We start from the raw sequence: 20,737 nt of genomic DNA, 5'->3' as shown, positions 1-20,737 counted from the left end.
CCCCCCACCATACACACACACTACAAAGTCCCTGTGCAGGAAGTCTCCAAAATTGTCTCCTTTTGAAAATATCATCTTGGGGAGAAAGAGGAAGATGAGAATGGGGTGGAAGAGGAGGTGGAGGACGAGGAGGAAGCAGTGTGAACTTTCTAGTACAAAGAAACAACCTTGATGTGTATGAAACTAGACTTTCCTTATTTACCTAAAGACTTTGCAAATATTGATATGAGACATATTTCAGAGTAAAAAGTATTTCAGTCTGAAAGAGACTTAATTACTTTTAACTAAGAAATTCAAATGTTCCTCCTAAAATTGTGAACCCATAAGACGGAATAGATAAGTTACAAAAGTTAAAGAAGTCAATCTAGTTTGAAAGAACTTTCTTATATTGTCTGCTGCTTTGCCATGTGTCAGACCCAGGTTTGAGCCTGAAATCCACCATACTGAAGGAAGTTTTTGTGCTATGTTTTCTTTCATTCTCCTTGTGCCTCTCTGTCTCTATCTTAAAAAGAGGGAGAGAGAGAGAGAGAGAAAGAGAGAGAGAGAGAGAAAAAGAGAGATGGAGAAGAAAGAAGCCCCACATTTTTCTTTAAATACCTGGGCTGTTAGTGTACATGTCAAGATATGACTGGGCCTCTCATTGGAATAATGATTTTATCTGGACTCAGTGAGTACCAGTCCGTTAAGTACTTCAAAAACATTTTATATTTATTATTTCTTGCATTCAGTGGTACAGTTGTTTGAATAGGAAACTGTATAAATCCAGGGAATTTCTCCCTCACATGCACTATAGTAGTTAGAACAGGTAACAGACAACTACAGGTTGTGTTAGAACACAGGACTATCACTTGGTATTTGCTACAACTGCAAAATCAACTTGTTAAGGAAAGACAATGAGACTGCTCCATGTATGTCATAATGATTACATATTTGGTGGTCATCATATGAATGTGAATTGTGGAGTATGAAATACACAAAAAATACTGCTTAAATGTCATGGAGTTATTGTTAATCCCAAAGAGAAAAAAAAGAGGGGGGAGGCCACAATCAATATAGGCAAATGTATATTTTTGTTTTAGTGGCTATTTCCTTCTCATTCTTTTTCCCTCAGCGCCTAATCAGATAAATATCTAAACACCTTGATTTAAGAATCAGAGTCAACAGTTTGCTATTCTCCTGCTCCAAATCATTCATGTCCTCCCGTGTGAGTGCATGTGACTGAGTGTGCATGCTCCCAGCCGCAGGGGAATTAGTTAAGCTTTGGGATAGAGAGTGACCATGTCATAGCCCTCTGGGGGTCTTGTGCGGGCTCTTGCGTGAGTTTCGCAGTATAGCTCTCCTTCCACAAAGAAATAACCCTTTTGTTTGAGGTTGAGGTTGCAGTCAGCACACACGAAGCACTCTGGATGGCGGTACTTGTCCCGTGCCTTCACGACAGCACCTCTGTTTGGAAAAAAAGAAGGAGAAGAAGAAGAAAGAAATGAAGTTAGGTCAAGTAAAAAAAACAAACAAACAAAGAACACAAACTCAAAATTGGGCTACAGATGGCGATTCATTCTCCATAAAGTAGGTGTTACCCAATTCACATTTGATTAACAGTGGTTGATTGCATGAAAGTGGGCACAGCTATGTATGGTCACAGAGTTCCAAGCCACCAAGACAATCATAATAAGCCAGCAAGTGTTTCTCTCTGACTTGAGCATATCAATATGTTCTGGAAACTCCAAACATGTTGTTTCTATAAGAAAACTATAGGCAGACGGGGCAGAGGTTCACTGGGTTGAATGCACACATTACCATGTGGAAGGACACAGGTTCAAACCCTCAGTCTGCATCTGCAAGTGAGTATTTCACAGCAGTGAAGCAATGCTGTACTGTCTGTCAGCCCCCCCCCTCCCCGTTTTTCTCCCATTCATCCTCCTTGCTTCTTAATTTGTCTCTGTCCTTTCAAGAAGAACAAAAGGAAAAAAAAATAGCCCACCAGGACTGGTGGATTTATGGTGCAGGCACTGAACCCTAATGAGAAGCCTAGTGACAATGAAGAATGAAGGGAGGAAATAAAGGAGGAAGGGAGGAAAGGAGGGAGAAAGGAAGGGAAGAAGTCATAGGCTCTGACTTCATGATCTTTCCAGGGTCTTTGTCATGACTTCTACTGAGCCACTTCTGTAGTCCATTTTTTAAATTTATATTTTTATTAGATGTGTGTGTGTGTGTGTTTTATGTGCCTATGTGTGAGTAGAATGACACCAAGGACCTGTTTCACTAGTTTCTCTAGTTCGTACTGTCATGTGGTCCCAGGGATCAAAGGCACAATCACACACATGAAAGACGGGCACTCTCCCTGCTGAGCCACTTCCTCAGCATTTCTTCCCTCATTGTTTTGTTGAAAGAGGAAACATGAGGTATAAGACAATCATCTCTGTAGAAGGTTATACTTTTGACCAAGGTGCTACATACACAAGCTGAAGTTCCTCTGATTGATTTATGTCTTGGTCCAACATTTAGTCAGTGGAGCACAGAGAAAACAGATCAAGAAGCAGAGATGAAATGTTCCCCATGTGGGTAGACTGCTCTGCTGTCAAAACAGCTTTTCAATTTAGGAGTGAGGATCATTTTTGTAACATCACGAAGCATTCTTTTCTGTGAGTCCAGCTGTGTTCCTCAGCCTTTCTTTCTTTTTCTTTTTTTTAAAAGAATTTATTTATTTATGAGAAAGATAGGCAGAGAGAGAGAAAGAACCAGACATCATTCTGGTACATGTGTTGCTGGGGATTGAACTCAGGACCTCATGGTTGAGAATCTAGTGCTTTATCCACTGCGCCACCTAATTACCTTCTTCCCCACATTTTCTCCTAGGTTTATCCTCTGCTGCTATCCTGAGATGTGTCCTTGGAACACATGGTGGTAGAGGAATAGACTCAAGGTATGGGAGAAATAGCCACATGGGGCAAAACCATGTGGGGAGACTGGAATCATCCTGCTCACTTGAAGACTTGGACAAATAAGTATGACTATCAAAACATAAAATTTCATGAAATAGAAGCCAACTGTAGTTAAAGTTATACATTGACATTTGTGCAACTTAAGCAACGGGGCAAAGAAACAGTGTTTTGACTAACAAACTGATGGTTTCCCAGTCTTGTTCTCCTGGATATATAGAGAAAAGGAATTACCAAAGTGTATGCAGTAACAAAAGGTTGGTCTTTTGGTGTGAAGTCATGATTCTTGGAAATGATTATTTAATATACTGGAGCTTTTTTTTTTTTTTTTGTGAGATGGTATCTGAAGTTATGTCAAGTTTGCTGAATCACCTTATATGCCTATCTTAGGGTACATCTACCTAGTCAAAATGTGCTGAACATTGTAGCCAATGAATAAAAATAAAGGACCTAGATTAGGATTTCTATTGCATTCCTGGGCTGAAAATGAAACTTACACAATGCCACTCCCACATTTGTCGCAGATTGGCATTTTCTGTGTGCTGCCAGCCCCTCCGTGGACTTTTGTAACTGGAGCTCTCACACTCCTAGTTCCAGCAGGACGGTCATCTGAAAAAATAAAGTGTTTCCATTTATGGAAGGGAACAGCTGGTTGCAGTTTGTACTTTGCTTCTATTTTAAGGTGTGCACTTTAACCTAAGGGCTTCTTAAATTGCACCTGTACTATCATATCAAAAGGAGTAGGATCAGCTGAAGCATGACTTGTTCTGAAATAAGGACTTACAAAAACAGAATTAGTTAACAGGTGGTTTTATTTGGAGCTGTTGTAAAATGCTCAAAGAGGTAGAGAGCATTTTTCTATTTCTTTTCTTCTTGTCTCCAGGGTTATTGCTGGGGCTCAATGCCTACACTAAGAATCCACTGCTCCTGGAGGCCATTTTCCCCATTTTGTTGCACTTGTTGTTGTCATTTATTATTGTTGTTGTCATTGCTTTTGTTGGATAGGACAGAGAGAAATGGAGAGAGGAGGGGAAGACAGACAAGGGGAGAGAAAGATAGACACCTGCAGACCTACTTCACCCCCTGCAGGTGGGGAGCCGGGGGCTTGAACCAAGATCATTACTCTGGTCCTTGCTTTTCAGGCCATGTGTCTATTTCTTTTTAAAAATTTTCATTGTGTGGGGGGGAGAGTACAGGTCCTAGAATAGTATGACAGAGGACCTAGTGGGGGCTGTACTGTTATGTGGAAAACTGAGAAATGTTATGCATGTAAAAGCTATTGTATTCACTGTCGAATGTAAAACATTTATTCCTCCCAAAAGAAAAAACATATAAAATTTTTTTTCATTGTGGTAAAATTGTGTCTATGCAAACCTGACCACCTTTTCCATTTTAAGTGTGGCATTAGTTATATTTACAGAACTGTGCAACCATCACCAATGCATATTTCCAGAACTTTTTCACGATTGCAATAGAAATTCTATGTCTCTTAATAGTTTTCCACTCTCTCTAACCCTTGGTAGCCCTATATTTTATTTTCTGTCTTTATGAATTTACCTGTTCTAGCTATATTATACAAATGTATATGAACAGTATTTATCCTTTTGTGTCTGGCTTCCTCTATTAGTATATTTTCAAGGCTGATCCATGATATAGTACGTATTAGAATTTCATAGCTTTTTAAGGATGAGTAAGATTCTATTGTATGATATATCATATTTTACCTATATGCTTATATTTTAGTATATATTTAAACTGTGTTTACCTTTTAGATTTTATAAATCATTCTGCTATGAACATTGATACAAAAGCATTGGTTTGAGTTCCTATTTTAAATTCCTTTGGGTTTATACATAGCAATAGGATTCCTGGATCATATGGTAATTCTATGTTTATTAAGAATATCATACTGGTTTCCATAGAGGACCATTTTGTTTTTACTTTAATTTTTCTTAGTGATTTACAAAATTATAAGAGAATAGGGGTATAATTCCACTGCCAGAGTTCTCCCAAGGTCATAGATATGGGTTGACTATATATCTATGCATCTATCATCTGTCTCTCTGTCTGCCTATCTATCTATCTATCTATCTATCTATCTATCTATCTATCTATCTATCTATTTTTTGCCCATTTTTATTCACTTCTTGGCCCTGCCTTCACTTCCTGTTACACTTATTATTACTTCCGAGTGTCCTTCCTTTTTCCTCTTCCCTCTCAGATAAGTGAAACAGTGCCTGACTTCCTCTGGTGTTTTCTAGACTCTCTTCCCTTTTAGTGATGGTATTAAAACAAAGATGGTTAGAACCATTTTATATCCCCATCAGCAATACACATGGACTCCCATTTCTCCACATTCTTATCAATGTGTGTTATTTTCTTAAAAAACAAACAAAAAAAACCCCCAAAACAAACAGTCATAGTAACAGGGCACTTTTGCATCTTTGTGCAACTTTAAAGGACAATATATTTTTGTGGGGGTGGAAAAATGATGGTAAGAGTACAATGACTGTGGAAGTCTTACACTCACTATGCCTAAGCTTCTCATTTGTTAGAGAAAATAGCTCCTATCTCTCTGATCCTTAGTGAAGATTAAGTGATGATGATGTCGTATGAAAAGTACTTGGTGCAGGATCTGGAACAGAATAAGGAGTTATTCCAGTGTTATTTAAAATTTTTGATGATGAAATTGTTGTGGAGTGTGGGGGAAAGTGGGGAAATTTTGCAACATCCATTCAAAATGATGATATATATATAAGCTGAGCTAGCCTTTGACTACTGTGAGTGACGTTTTGGCTTTGGTTCTCTTTTACCACCACGTTAGTGGCTTCCAGCTCCTTTTTGGAAGTGCCTTTCCATATCTGGACCCTTCTAAGCAAGAATTTATTTGATTACTAGGTAAAATCTTATTTTAGACTTTCCTTTCCCATATATTTGCTATCCTCTTGCCTCCCCCCCCAACCCCCAAAACACTTCTAACAACTGCCATCAGTGTTTGAGCAGATGCTCATGTCTGCTCACCGGTGCCATCGTTGACTAGTTCCTGGAGCACTCTGAAGGAGCCTGATTGTCGAGGTTGAGTGGGTTCATCCTGATTGTCATGGAGCATCCGGTACACATCTGAGTGTGGGGGCACTGAGGCTGTGGGTTCACTGAAACCCAGCATGGCAAAGCAGCACCAGATATGCAAAAACAAACACATGAACAAAACCACACGGCATCAACAATAAGCAGCCACCACTGCATTTGCTACAACTCCTACGTGAAGTCTCATCACTTTCAAGTTAGTCTCTCTTATAGTTAAAAATGTAATGTGAATTTACATGAGTTGTCTTGATTTCTAGTAATTACCTTGGGAGCCACATCATTACTTTTTGATTTACCCAGATACTTTGCAACACAGCTAAAAAGTAGTTGTTATAAAATGGTATTTAAAGAAAATATAACTTGTGTTGTGGGTATTTACTTGTAGATGTGGAGAAAGTTAACTTTTCTCAGAAAAAAAAAAAAAAGAATATCCACATGGTAGAAAGTGAGCCTACTTGATTGTGCTGTCATATAATTACCAATAAAATTCAGAATCCTTTATCAGTAAACTAGAAGTATATGAAGCACATGATTTAATTTTGTTTTTATGGCTAATTTACTTTCCTAATGCCTGGAAAAAGCACAGGTATCATTTTGTCTATAAACTGAAGAAGTTCAACTTTTTAGTGTTGGAAAGCACACTGTATAGGAGTTTTCATTTATACATAAGCTATATTGACTATATTTTAAATTTAAAAAGAATTCATTTGCAGCAATGATGGCAGATTTATGTCAATATACGTTATACAACCATATGCATGATGATCAACAAAGAATGCCACAGTAATTCTACATGTCAGACCCTAAATGCTTTATTACTGTATATCTCTTAATTACCTCATTTAGCAAAGGTAGTTGCTATCTGCACAAATTTTTATTTCCTGTCTCATATTTGAAAACAATCATCACACATATGTATATATATGTATATCTCAGATTTCTTACAAAATGATTTTGAGATATGTTTTTATTAGCACACTATAATCATTCTAAGAGATGTTTTTTGGTTCACTGTGACATAACACACATTACATACTTTAAAGCAGTGGTTCTGTAATGTTAAATGAAGTAGTAACTTTTTATCATAATATTAATATTTTTTAGTAGTCAAAACCTGGTACAAAAGTAGTTTGAACAAATATTCATAACAATGAAGAAAATAGTCAAGGTAGAGACCAATGGAAATTAAATATGTATTTTAAGCTTGGAATTTTCATTTTAAAACACTATTTAAGACAAAGAATTTATGTGGAAAAATAATGACAATTTTTTTAAAAGACCGCTGGAAGAAAGAAGTATCTCTTTTTAAAACTTCTGAATCTCCTAGTCCTTTTCCAACTTTTGACCCCAGAGAAAATTAGAATATACTAGATTAGAATTAACTTTTTAGAAGGATTACAACAGACATTTATCAGGTACACTGTAGCTTTCAAAACATATAAGCTTGATTTTTCCATGGTTTCATTTTATTTCAACTAGTCACATAAAGTTCTCAAATTGACTGTCTCATTAGGCCTAGATATTTGCAATAAACCCTTAGTATTTTTTTTAAAGCTTGTCACAATACTTTCAATTAAGACAATGTTAAAGAAAGCATTAATAAAGTTAACATTGTCAGTGTTTTAAGTTAATATGCCCATGGTTTGAAAAGACGTGTATTACCTCATTGGGATTGTGTCCCCTAGAGCTGTTGAAACCTGACCCTGAAGTGTTTCCATAATATTGTCATCTGAGTACAACTGCATAGGTGTATTAAACTGAGCATGTATAATCTTCACACCAGGAAGCTCCATTTCCAAAGGAATGTTAGGGGCCATCTTAGCAGCAACTTTCAAGTCACCTGGGCAAATAGTACTAATAGTACTGACAGAAGAAGGAGTGCTACGTCCACTGCAACAGTCAATACCCGACGGAGTACTGCATCCACTGTGTTAATGACCACGTTACACATAGATGACACAGGAACCCGAAAATCCAGACAGGAGAACAGAGAACAAGCACAGAGAGGTTAAAAGAAATTGAAGAGATACAGTTCAGGTGAACTAAGTAAACTGATTAAAATGTCTATATCTGACCAGGATTTATGTTTTTTTTAAAGGGAAGACATTTAGAAATTCATTACTGACGAAACTAGCCAAAGGTGCAGGTGACAAGGCATCTTTTGATTCTGTTTTAATGGATGATTTGTAAGGTGAGGGTTATACATAGATTTGTAAGGAGAGGGTTAAACACAGACAGAGTTATAAATACAATAAATAGAAGAGATGTGACCATCCTCATTTAAAAAAAATATGCCAAAGAATTTTAAATTTGACAATATAATCAACATGTGATTTGGGAGTTATGTTGTCAGAGCATCCTTTTCTGAGCTGCAGTGTTTAAAATCACAGAATTAATAAATAACCCTTCACAAATAATAACTAACTATGCAGTGTGAAGATCAAAATGAATTTTTGGAAATGTAGTTATAGTAGTTGTAATTGGCAACACGTAGGCTTTGTGACAAAGGCATTTTTTCTTTTAAATATCTTAGTGTTACTACTTTAGCTTTCTCTTTAATTGTGTGTGCAACTCACTTAAATACGTTCCATGGTTTCACTGGCTATAGATATAGCCAATAAATGCTTGTCACCTTGCAATTAATCGTTAGAGGGCAAGTAATGTGATCTCAGATTCTTTGGATGCACCCAAGTCTATTTCATGTAAAATTTTGGAAGCACACAAATATTTCCACGCATATTTGTAATTTTCTTTCAGAGGCAAAATGAAGGGAGTTGTTAATAAAGACTCCTTGTGCAGTTTGAAGAGATACTAAGGATATTTCATACTCTATGAAAATGTGTAAAATGCTTTTCACCACTGACATGCCGATACTAACAAGTCATTTCTGCATGCATTTTTAAGGGCAGTGTAAGAAAATAATTTTATTTGAAATGAAATATATTGAGGTTTTTTTTTTTAAATCATGCATTTAAGACAAAACAAAAAGAAATATTAGTATTAATGCAAACATCTATAATATTTATTTTTTGGTGTTGTTATAAATTCAAGAAATTTATATGTTTATCTAACGTAGTATCTTCTTTATTTTTTCTCTTTTATGAATTTTAAAAATGTAATTAATTCATTATTGGATAGACACAGTGAGAAATCAAGAGAGGAGGAAGAGATATAGAGACAGAGAAACAGAGAGACACCTGTAGCCCTGCTTCACTACTTGTGAAGCTTTCCCTCTGCAAGTGGGGTCCAAGGGCTTGAACCTGGGTCCTTGTGCACTATAGTGCGTGCACTTAGCCAGGTGCACCACCACCTGGCCTCTTTTTTTTTTTATGATTTTATTGGTGGGATAATGGTTTATAATACAAATGTTGACACTTGAGTACAATTTTTCATCTTCCCATGATAGGTGACTGCAAAACACTCTCAGTTTGGCTCCATAGATCTCAGTTAGTTTTCTAGGGCAACTCACAATAATTTCAAGGGGTGGAAAAACCCAACTGGTATCTGCCAGTGATTTTGTTGGTTTTATTAGTGCTGTTGCCTGATTAATCTGAATAACCTGTTTTGTTAAATGGATATTTATTTATTTATTTATTTATTTATTCTATTTTATGAGATGGCTCTGCTCTCATGGTTGTATGGGAGAGTGGATCTGGGACTTTGGAGCCTCAGGCATGAAATTTTTTTTGCAAAACCATTATGCTATGTCCTCCCCCATCAAAAAATGGTTATTTGATTCAAACACCCACAGAACCTAATCTAGTCAATGAAAGTAAATGTGAACTTGCTCTTTCACTGCATCTTTGTTGAGAAATTGTCTAAGCACTGATTGATGACAGGCAAAGATTCCAAATCTCAATCACCGTTTTTTTGTAGGCTCCACATACTCAGCCACTTGAAGTCAACTTTATTTGGTAAAAGAAGTCACATTTCAGTTGTAGTGCAGTTTAGTGAAAATCATATTGATTTGACTTCATGAAATTTCATAAATTATAATTTAGGGATTTGAAACACTGAGTTAAACCTTAGAAGACTTAGTCTTAGTCTAACCATTTGTGCCTGGAGTGCATATGTACAAGTATTTGTAACTGCTGTGACTGGATGACACTGCAGGCATGGTGCTATAGTGGAGAAGATATGACCAATTCAGATTTACAGATATATCTTATTTTACCATTGTGGTAGTTAGTAATTTTTTCTATTTTATTGTTTTTGTTTACATGCATGTTTGTGTAAGTAACTTTAAGAAAAGATTACATTTTTTGTTTTCTGGTTTCTCTATCATTCTATTTAGGGGGCCTTGTCTGTTAAATGGGATTTATTATTATTATTACTATTATTATTATTTGTTTACTAAAGCTCTGCTCAGCTCTGGTTTATGATGGCATTGGGGACCAAACCTGGAACTTCAGAGCCTCAGACATTAAAGTCTTTTAGCATAACCATTATGCTAATTCCCCAGCCCTCTAGTCTGTTAAATAGGAAAGAGACCCTAAACAAACAAGGATTACCTTTTTGCCTCATCTATCTATGGCCTGTTGTTCTGTGTACCACTTTGTTGAGAGTTAAATGTGCCTTGTTTATTAAACTGGGAGCATCTGTGTAGTCATGTCAACAGCTATTTCAAATATCAAATAGCAAAGGTTGTTGATAATAATAGAATCCACCTTGTTTTCACCCTGGTAGTTGATATCCTGACACTACCAACAAGGAAAATGATAAAAAGGGGAAAAAAAAGATGTTGAGAGATGAGGGAGAGAGAAGGAAAAAACATGGCCTTTTCATTTACCCCCCCTTGTTCTCAAATTCAGCTAGGCTAGTGCTCAGAAAATGATGACTAAATTGGCCTAGGTTTAGTACATGTGCGTGGGCACATGTGCGACTACCTCCAGAGTTATTACTGGAAATTGGGGTGTCAGCACTATGAATTCACTGCTCCTGGCAGCCCTTCTTTCTTCCTTTCTTTCTTTCTTTCTTTCTTTCTTTCTTTCTTTCTTTCTTTCTTTCTTTCTTTCTCCCTTCCTTCCTTCCTTCCTTCCTTCCTTCCTTCCTTCCTCCCTCCCTCCCTTCCTTCCTTCCTTCCTTCCTCCCTCCCTCCCTTCCTTCCTTCCTTCCTTCCTCCCTTCCTTCCTTCCTTCGTCTACTTGTTAAAATTTTAAATTACCTTTATTTATTTATTTATTGGATAGAGACAGCCAGAAATCGAGAGGAAAGTGAGGGACAGAGAGGGAGAGAGACACCTGCAGCCCTGCTTCACCACTCTTGAAGTTTTCCCCATGCAGGTGGGGACTGGGGGCTCAAACTCAGGTCCTTGTGCATTATAACATGTGCATTCAACCAAGTGGGGCACCACCAGCCTATTTATTTATTTATATTTGACAGGACAGAGAGACATTGAGAGAGGAGGGGGGTATAGAGAGGGAGAAAGATAGACACCTGCAGACCTGCTTTACTGCTTGTAAAGTGTCCCCTCCGGTAGGTGGGAGGCTGGGGCTTGAAGCTGGGTCTGTGGGAATAGTATTATGTGCGCTTAACCAACTGTGCCACAGCCTGGCCCCAACGTTTGTGGACTTATATTCATCCTAATGTCAAGAGAGTATAAATGTGTTAATTTTATTATGCTTCTTTAGCAAATTGTACATATGCTTACTGAATAATTAAATAATACTTGAACTTTTAATCTATAATAATGCTATTAGAAGCAGGGTTGGGAAGCTGCTGAATATGAAAAACAAGGAAAAGATGCAGATGTAATATAATCAATGGGCCAAAAAGAAGTAAAAGAAGGTTTATGTGGAGTTGCAAGGATGCTGGGAAGATAAAAGCTCCCCATTCTTCTAGCCACTCAAGCAATACTGCTTTGTTCTTTTAGGGGTTTGTTACTTTGTCCATGGACATTTTTTTGAGCATTTAATATTCACCAGTATCACTTTAAATCACTGAAGAGATAATGCCTTTCATCCTAGTATCTTTTAAGCTGCGTATTCTGCTCTTCCACTCCACTGCTCTATATCTAATGTGACAAAATTATCTGACACGCTGTGAGGCAATCCTTGCTTAGGGAAAGGGATGCGCCAAATAATGACTGACCATTTATAGTGGGCATCATAAACTGAGATTCCGCTAGTGATCAGGAGGATCACACTGAAAGTTGACTGGTTTTGAAAGATATTCAGAGGTGATGAACTTTTAACAAACTGAAGGAGAGATGTGTCTTTCCAGTACTGAGTTTTTCTTTTTTTCTTTCTTAACAACAGTAAAATTAAATAAAACATCTAGGAATTGAATCTACTTCCCTGTTACACCTGGTTATTCAGTGATACTAATCTGTTAGGATGAACTCACTCTAATCACTGTTTTCCTCTTTATGACCTGACTGATATAACTGAGGTCATAGAAGTGGGTTTGGGTCTCCCTTGGCATTATTTCTTGTTGTAGCAAACAGTGCATTAGTTCCCCACCCCTCCTGTAGGTTGGACTTCACCTTCTATAGAAAATATTTAAGAAGGATTATTTCAGACAATCTGTTTCTGAGATTGACAGACTCCAATTAAGAGCTTTCTCATTATTATGCCATTATTATGCTATATAGTTAGCTGTGAGGATAAACACTGTAGCTCCTCCTCCAATTCTTTTCTTTCCTGTTTTTAAATTGCCACTAAGGTTATTGCTGGGACTCGGTGCCTGCACAGCAAATCCACTGGTCATGGTGGCCGTTATTAGATTTATCCTTTTTTTGACAGAGACAAAGGGCAGTTGAAGGGAGAGGTAGTGAGTGAGAGAGAAAGAGAGACACCTGCAGCACTGCTATACCACTTGTGACACTCCCCTCCCCCCCTCCACAGGTGGGGGGTGGTGGATTGAACATGTGCACTCTACTAGGTGTGTCTCTGCCAAATCTTTTTGATTCATACTCTTCCACAAGTGGAAAAATTCCTTTTCATGTGGCCTCTTTTCTTTTGTAAGCATCCATAAGAATCAGTGTTTGTTTTTATGGAGGAACTGGAAAGGGTAGGATTCATTAGTGGCTTTGCTGGTGCTTTGGGAAACTAGTGCTGAGTTGGGGGTTATCAGGGCATCATGCACACAGAGCCGCACCAGTGTTCCCACGGATGCTCCACCTGCGTCCTTCCTCCTAACCAGGGCCTGGTTTCCATTGATGTTCCTGTTGGCTGGGCATTCCTAACTTGGGGCAGACCGTGTCTTCCTGTCTCAAAGGTCACTGTTCTGGATGGAATCCTTCAAGTAGCAGGGCAGTTGGTTATAAATATAAGTGGTGATTTATAACATTTCATGACTCTGTAACCTTTTTAAAATTTACTCCCCCAAATGGAGTCTAGTTGACTACTATACTACACTATTAAGAGGATCTATTTCTCTTGCTTTTGAAAGAAGCTTCACAATGAGAAAAGCCACCACATACACGCCAAAGGTCCACTTCTTGGTGATTAGTAAAGAAATTAAAGAAGCATGCACTCCAAACATAAACAGAATTTATGACCTGCTTCGGCCCGGGATTATGAAAGGTTTGGGCCGAATATTGTGCTTGTGTTCAAAGTAGTTCACATCCTGTAAAAACAAAGCATTCAAACAGTCCCTGAGTGGAAGATTAATTTTTTTAGACAATATTACATGAACGATAATTGTACAGAGGATTATTTACCACCATGTATTGACAGGGCTCAGTGCATGTTGATGGGGACAGAGCAACATCTTTGTTTTCACCATTTGCTTGATAAATGCGAACATTTATGAGTATCTTATAATGCCTTCAGGAACCATGAACATTAGAACCATGTTTTAGATGCCCATCCTTAAAGTAAAATTTGATAGTGCCTTGAGTAAAGTAAAAAGAACAACAACAACAAAAAAAAGCAAACAGCCAGAGCTGGACTTTTGAAAGAAAAAGAAGCCAGATAATCTCTGTTAAGAACATCATGGCTAGAAACTTGAGAGTCTGATACTTACTTTTGAGGTGAACTAGGAATGAGACCCCGAAGCTGTCCGTGAAGTGCATCTTGTATATTGCTAGTTGAATAGAGCCCAATTGGTGAGTTATAGGAAGCGCTCACTACCTGTCTTTTGTCATCAATGTTTGCAGCTGCAACAAAAGGCTGGGCCCTTCTGTTGTGAGCGGTACCAATGGGTTTGAACTCCTGTACAATGGCAGACAGAATACACAGAGCCACAGAATGCACAACAAAGCCATTAGTGAGCAAAATTAACAGCACTGCTATTGTTAATCAAAGCTTCTTTACCTACTGTGAGATAAATGGCAAGGTTAAAGGAGGAGTTTGGAATAACCTATTTTTACATTTCCTGTGAATTTTAACGTGCTATACTGTACATCTACCAAATGCTAAGGTGCAAAGGAATTGACATTACTATAAATACTAGGAGATCCTTTGAATATTGTAACTTTAGTCTGCTTCTACTGACTTGTATATCTCTAGATTTAAACATATTCTCAGATGACTCATTTGAGCACTGAAATTTTGTGTCAGAGATTTTTTTTTTACTTAGTAAAAATTATTTTTCTTCATATTTTTTCATATAGGACTTATATATGCTTTCTCTTCTACTGATGTCTTAATAAATAAAATTTCCCTCACTTTCTAAGTGAAGGAATAAACCAGAATGGGATCGAGCATTTATGAATAACTATACCAGATCATTTTAACTAATCCTAGTAAAAGTTCTTTTTCTTTCTGGATGCCTCTAGCAAAAACCCAAATGCTTAATCTGGATGAAATCATAACCTTAAACTTAGAAAAGAAAGGCAGTGAGACTTTTTTTTTCCTTTATGGAAACAAGAAATAAATTTTAAAGGAAAACTTTTTAAAAATAACTGTGATAATTTCATATTCTGTGTTAAAGATACTTCATGTTTACTCTAGTTCCAGAAAGACTAAAGCTGGTAATTCATAGATAGCTATGTATACAGTTGATAAAGGGATTTTCACATTACTACTTGGGAGAAAGGAATAAACATCCGAGTTCAAAAGAAAACAAACAACTACAACTGGATTTAAAGCATGCATGAATAACCTGGATATCTATTTTTTGTTTTCCAATTTTCTATAGACATAATTATGTAAAGTCATTAAATCACATTTGTTCCATGCTAAGCAGCAGAAGACAGCCAAACGTTAAGATACACATAAGCTAATTTTCTTCCCAGATCTTTTCATTTGCAGAATTAGTGAAAGAATACTCACACATTTACATCAACTTCTCCTATTTTTGTGAGTGTGCCAACAATGCTTCACATGGATTTCAAATAGTACAAATATTTATAAGTGTTTGAAATGTTCCCAGAAAGAAAACTTTGAATTCAATATTATTCTTTCTTCTGCCTAGGCTGTGCTGGGGTTTCATGCCTGCACAATCCCACCACTCTTGGTGAACATTTTTTTCTTCTTTTTGGTCTCCGAAGAGAAGCAAAGTGGTGAAAGACAGAGAGAAGTGACACACATTCTTGTGAATTTTCCCCTTTGTATTATGCTCGCATGTGGTGTCAGGAGTCGAATCTGAGTCCTTACAACGTGATAAAGTGTGTGCTCTACTGGGTGAACTATCCTACCCTGTGACTGTTTTTATTTAATGAAATTGAGAGGTCCAGGTTTGAGCTCCACTCTCCACCTATTGGAGGTGGGGGGATGCTTCATGAGTAGTGAAGCAGGTCTGCAGGTCTCCCTCTCTCTTTCACTTTCTCTCTTTCCCCCTCCCCTCTCAATTTTTCTCTGTCCTGTCAAATAAGATAGATAGATAGATAGAGAGAGAGAGAGAGAGAGAGGAAATGAAAGCTTCTGTAGTATTTTTGTGCCATTTAAAAATCTCTGTTATGTATATGGGTAAATTTTGGGATTATACATTTTGTTTTATTCTGTTAGAAAATAGACTATCTTCCTAAGGGAGGGAATCCCAGAGTTTTTCATACATTCTTGTGGTTGAGAACACCAACGAGAACCAGTACAAATTCAAGTGTACAATGCTTATTTTGGTTTTCTTAAGAAGGGAATTATTACACTCTAATAATCTCTAATGCTCCAACTGAGCTTATTTACACACACATATATTTTATAGTTATCACAAGGCAGATGGAGTATACCTTCAAATACTAGCTTTGCGGAGACTTTGATTTCAGCTGCCTCAAACTTCCTGGTACCTAGTGGCAAAAAACACCTTTTTTTTTTCCCTCATCAGTTTTCTTTTTAATAGACCCATGAACTCAAAAAGTTGAACTGTATAAAATAACTTCTGATTCTATAATAGGATTCCATTAATATACTTATAGATTTTGTTTTTCTCCATTATAATGGAGCACTGCCTAGGAGGTGGTTGGATGACAATATAGTTACTGCTATTCAACAGCAGAATGTTTGAAACAACCAAATGTGGCTTTAGAAAAAAAAAAGTTAAATTCCAGAATGTGAAAATGGGTGTCACCAAATATTTTTACAGTGGTATGATCTGATTGTTTTGGTTGATTTAATAATGAATTTAGATTGACTGCATTTAATAATTAATCATCATGATTGGCTATTATTATGGCATGAAAAGGTGAACTGGAAACAATGGCCATATTTTCAATTCTTTCTGTATGAAAGAGAAAGAAGACTAATTGCTTGATTTTGGTTTAGTGAATTATAAATCTTTAATTGTAATTAAATGAGTAAAGCAGGAAGGACTGAAGGACTCTAGTTTTTTGGGACTTCTTTTTTTGGGGTGAGGGGTTGAGGGGAGAAGGGAGTACGATATGTCTTAAAGATTATGGCAGTAAGAATTGAATTTATAAAACATGGCTAACATAGTGTGATGACTTTATGGGGGGTAAAAAATCTCTGTCCTATTTTCTTAGTCTTAAAATGATAAACATGGAAGACATTGTCTTAGAAAATGGGGCATTTTCTCAGAAGACACTTGTATACTAATTGTCCTAAACATTACTTCCAAATATTGACATATAAGTTAACTCCAACATTTTCACTTTCAGTTGTATATTGTAAAGGTCACCAGTGTATACATTGTTAAAATAAACCTCTGTTTTTTTAAAAATTAGATCATGAAAGGAAGTATTTCTAATATAAGCTTCAAATGTTTGTATTAAAGCTTTGCAAAACATTAGTTTATAGGCTGCTAAAGTCATTTCAAAAAAGCACAAAGAAGTGTATACAACAAAGGTAAACAAAAAGTTTAAGTATGGCACTGAGAAGCAACATTCCATCCAAGTCTTACATCACTGTTGATGGTCAAACAGACTCAAAAGACAAAGCCAATTAGAATTTTACTGTTCTGCTCTAATCTCTTTTTATTTTTCCTGGAAAATCATTAGTAACAGAAAATACCAGTAAAAAATTTATATAGCAGTTAATATAGTCCAGCTCTTGTGTTTATTCTACTCAGGCAAAAAGTATCTTAGTGATTCTTATCTCTTAGGAATACAGTAATTAATCATTGTAATTAATTAATGCATTTATTAATAATAATAATATTATTATTATTTTGCCTCCAGGGTTATTGCTGGGGCTTGGTGTCTGCACTACAAATCCACTGTTCCTGGAGGCTAATTTTTCCCTTTTGTTAGCCTTGTTGTTTATCATTGTTGTTCTTATTGCTGTTGCTAGATAAGACAGAGAGAAATTGCGAGAGGAGGGGAAGACAGAGGGGGAGAGAAAGACAGACACCTGTAGACCTGCTTCACTGCTTGTGAGGTGACCCCTATGCGAGTGGGGAGCCGGGGGTTCAAACCGGGGTCCTTGTGCTTTGCACCATGTGCGCTTAACCTGCTGCGCTACCACCGGCCCCCAATTAAAGCATTTTAAAAGACAATTTTAAATGTTAGGAGCTACATTAAAGAATAATATTTTGAATTAATGAGATGTTCAAGCTGCTGGAATAAAAGGTAAGTAACTTAACAGAGATTGCTAACATCAGGGAGAGTGGAGCTCTTAACAATCTCCTAAGTCCTTGGAAGGGCCTCAGCAATGACTGTACTTAAGTCTACCTTTCAGTTTCTTTCTTGGAGAAGTCATTCAAAGACAAAAAAAAAAAAAAATGGACATGGTATACTGTATCAAAGGACTCCGGGTCGGGGGGAGTTGCGGGGAAGAGGAGAGGGAGAAAACTTTGGTTGCCTGATACATAATGAAATTGTCTGATACGTAATGAATCCACTGTAAAGTATTAACCCCCCAACACAACAACAACAAAAAACCCAAAAAGAAAAACGAACAACCAAAAAGTCTCCAAGAAAACTCAGTTCAAGAATTGAGGCAATTACCAGCCTCAACGGAAACAATATGTTTGAGACATGTTTGATAATATGCCTATGTACATTTGTTTATAAGGAAAAACATGATGGGGGGAAAACAAGAATGGGAACAAATTTCATCAAGTGATCATATATCTAGATCAAGCCACACTGAGTGAATGATTATTTTTCATCGTGTTTGAAATTTATAAACAACCACTTTCCATCTCCCCAATGCTCACTCCTCAAATGAAAAATAGTCTCTCTTTAAATTATTTTCTCATTATTAATCTGCTTTAAGTTTTCCCTGTATCTCATTGTGGGAGACTTTGAGGATGGAGATTAAGAGAGCCTATTTTGTGTAGGCCATCTTCCAGTTCCTTAAGACAATGTGAATAAAAGAAGAAATTCTGAGCCACACTCCACTCAAATTTATGGCAAGAATGCAGTTTTTATAATGAAATAGAAACAACTTTTTTCCCCATTCAGGAAAGAGTCATTTTTTCTTTCTGAAAAGTCATCTCTCTCAGTAAAATAAAAAAGAAATAAAATATTTAAAAAATGTCTCTAACTACTCAAGTTTATACAAAGGAAAAAAGACTGGCAATAAATATGCTAACATTTTATTATTTATGGCAAGGTTTGGGTAGGATGTATTACCCCTGCTCCCTCAAGTATTTTACATTTCTTTTAAAGTAAAGTATTTCATTACAACAGTAAAGGGCATATGCTTTACAAGTTTGATTTGGATTGAGAAACGGAGTCTCAATTATTTTCTTGGTTAATGGCATCTTACAATTTAACTACAAAAGCATCAGAAAACATAATATATAAATGGCGTCTGTTTCTCAAACTGGCACACTTTTGTTGCCCAGAAGATTGTTTTATTTGTAGAGGTCTCATGTTGAGAAAAAGATAAAAAAATAATATTTTTTTTGCAAGGCTTTGTATTGATTTAAGAAGAGTACAAACATAATCACAATTTAACTTTTCTCCAATCTATAAATCAAAGTCATTGTTTGATTTTTTTTTAATATTTATTTTATTTATTTATTCCCTTTTGTTGCCCTTGTTGTTTTATTGTTGTAGTTATTATTGTTGTTGTCGTTGTTGGATAGGACAGAGAGAAATGGAGAGAGGAGGGGAAAACAGAGAGGAGGAGAGAAAGATAGACACCTGCAGACCTGCTTCACCGCCTGTGAAGCGACTCCCCTGCAGGTGGGGAGCCGGGGTTCGAACCGGGTCATTGTTTGATTTCTATCACTACATTTTGTTTTATTAGGTTGTAGGAAAACCCATGACATATTTTTCTGTTTTCCTATACAAAAAATGTGTCATGATTTTCTGACAGCCCACTAGTTTGTTACAGGATTTTCAGATAGCAAAGAGTATACTGAACTTACCTATTTTGTGTAGGGAATGCCTGTCCTCAAGTGTGAAGTTATGTGAACTAGTCATGCAGAAATCTAGCCAGAAGATCATAAGGAATCCTTGGGTCCATTAGTGAGGATCCAAAATAGTTCTTATCTCTAAGCCCTTCAAACACAGGCCCTTCGGAGTGGGTGGCAGTAAAAATTAGTCATGACTCAAACTGATGGAATGTTCAGTAAATTGGCTGCTATGGTCTATGACCTGTATTTCTCCTCTCATTCTTTATCTTTTCCTATTTCCCATTTTACATATCATAAAAACTGATATTTGCTAATCTCAAAATGTAAAACACATGGTCAAATGCAACTGACAGAGGTCAGAATATTTAAAGTGAGTTTTCTCTTTTAAATCCAACTGTTAGAATAATCAGTTACACACTAAAATTCATGGACTTACAAAAGCAATTTCTTTTAGTGTAAAAACTCAAAGTAGTCTTAAACTCCTATCTTAGAAAGATGTTAGCAAAACAGACTCCCTTCCATATTTAAGCTGTTCTTGTGCTTAACAAATATTTACTGAATCATCCACATGCTAGTGGGGGCCAATGTAACAGGATCAGGACTTCTTGGGGATCTAGTACTTCAAATCTGTCTGATTGAACTGAATCCCTAGCTTCATTTGATACAATTAGGTTTGAAAATTAGGAGAAGATCTGAATGCAAAAAGGATTCACAAAAAGGCATGTCGTTATTTTGGGTTTGTGATACGTAAGAAAAAAGAAAAGTTCAAATTCCTTTTTTATTATTTATTTACAATTTTTAGTGCCACTTGCTCTCTTTTTCTTCATGTGTTGCCTCCAAGTAATAACTGAGTAATAACTGAGACTGGGAGGGAAAAGGTGAGCTTGGGTATTACTGTAATGGATCTGATTAGACAAGATAGCTCTGTCCCCAGACTTTTCCAGTCTTTTCTTCCACAAAAGAAAATGTTTATTAAAGACATTGTTCAAGTAAATACCAGGCTAAGGCACCATCAGCATTCAGATCTCTGCTCATTGCATTTATTACCTGTCCAATCTAAACAATCT

At 36.6% G+C, this 20,737-nt stretch overlaps 1 protein-coding gene across 3 annotated transcripts in view; it reads right to left on the bottom strand.

Annotated features, from left to right (window-relative positions):
- Positions 1-687: 687 nt before the first annotated feature.
- PDLIM3 (PDZ and LIM domain 3) overlaps positions 688-20,737 on the bottom strand; it is a 37,008-nt gene continuing 16,958 nt past the window's right edge. Inside the window, exons 4-8 of one of the 3 annotated variants that reach the window (XM_007517668.3) lie at positions 13,528-13,595; positions 7,689-7,952; positions 5,961-6,091; positions 3,437-3,548; positions 688-1,443 (exon numbers count right to left, since the gene is read on the bottom strand). In XM_007517668.3, coding sequence (XP_007517730.1) covers positions 1,254-1,443; positions 3,437-3,548; positions 5,961-6,091; positions 7,689-7,952; positions 13,528-13,595 — 765 coding nt within the window. In that variant the 3' untranslated portion in view covers positions 688-1,253. Of the gene's footprint in view, positions 1,444-3,436; positions 3,549-5,960; positions 6,092-7,688; positions 7,953-13,527; positions 13,596-13,994; positions 14,183-20,737 lie in introns of all 3 variants that reach the window. The other 2 variants (XM_007517669.3, XM_007517670.3) reach the window with 2 other exon arrangements.

The sequence above is a fragment of the Erinaceus europaeus genome, chromosome 2 (assembly GCF_950295315.1).
Source record: "Erinaceus europaeus chromosome 2, mEriEur2.1, whole genome shotgun sequence".
Lineage (NCBI taxonomy): Eukaryota > Metazoa > Chordata > Mammalia > Eulipotyphla > Erinaceidae > Erinaceus > Erinaceus europaeus.
The sequence above is the reverse complement of the archived record's forward strand: the minus strand, read 5'-3'. Positions and strand labels throughout refer to the sequence as shown.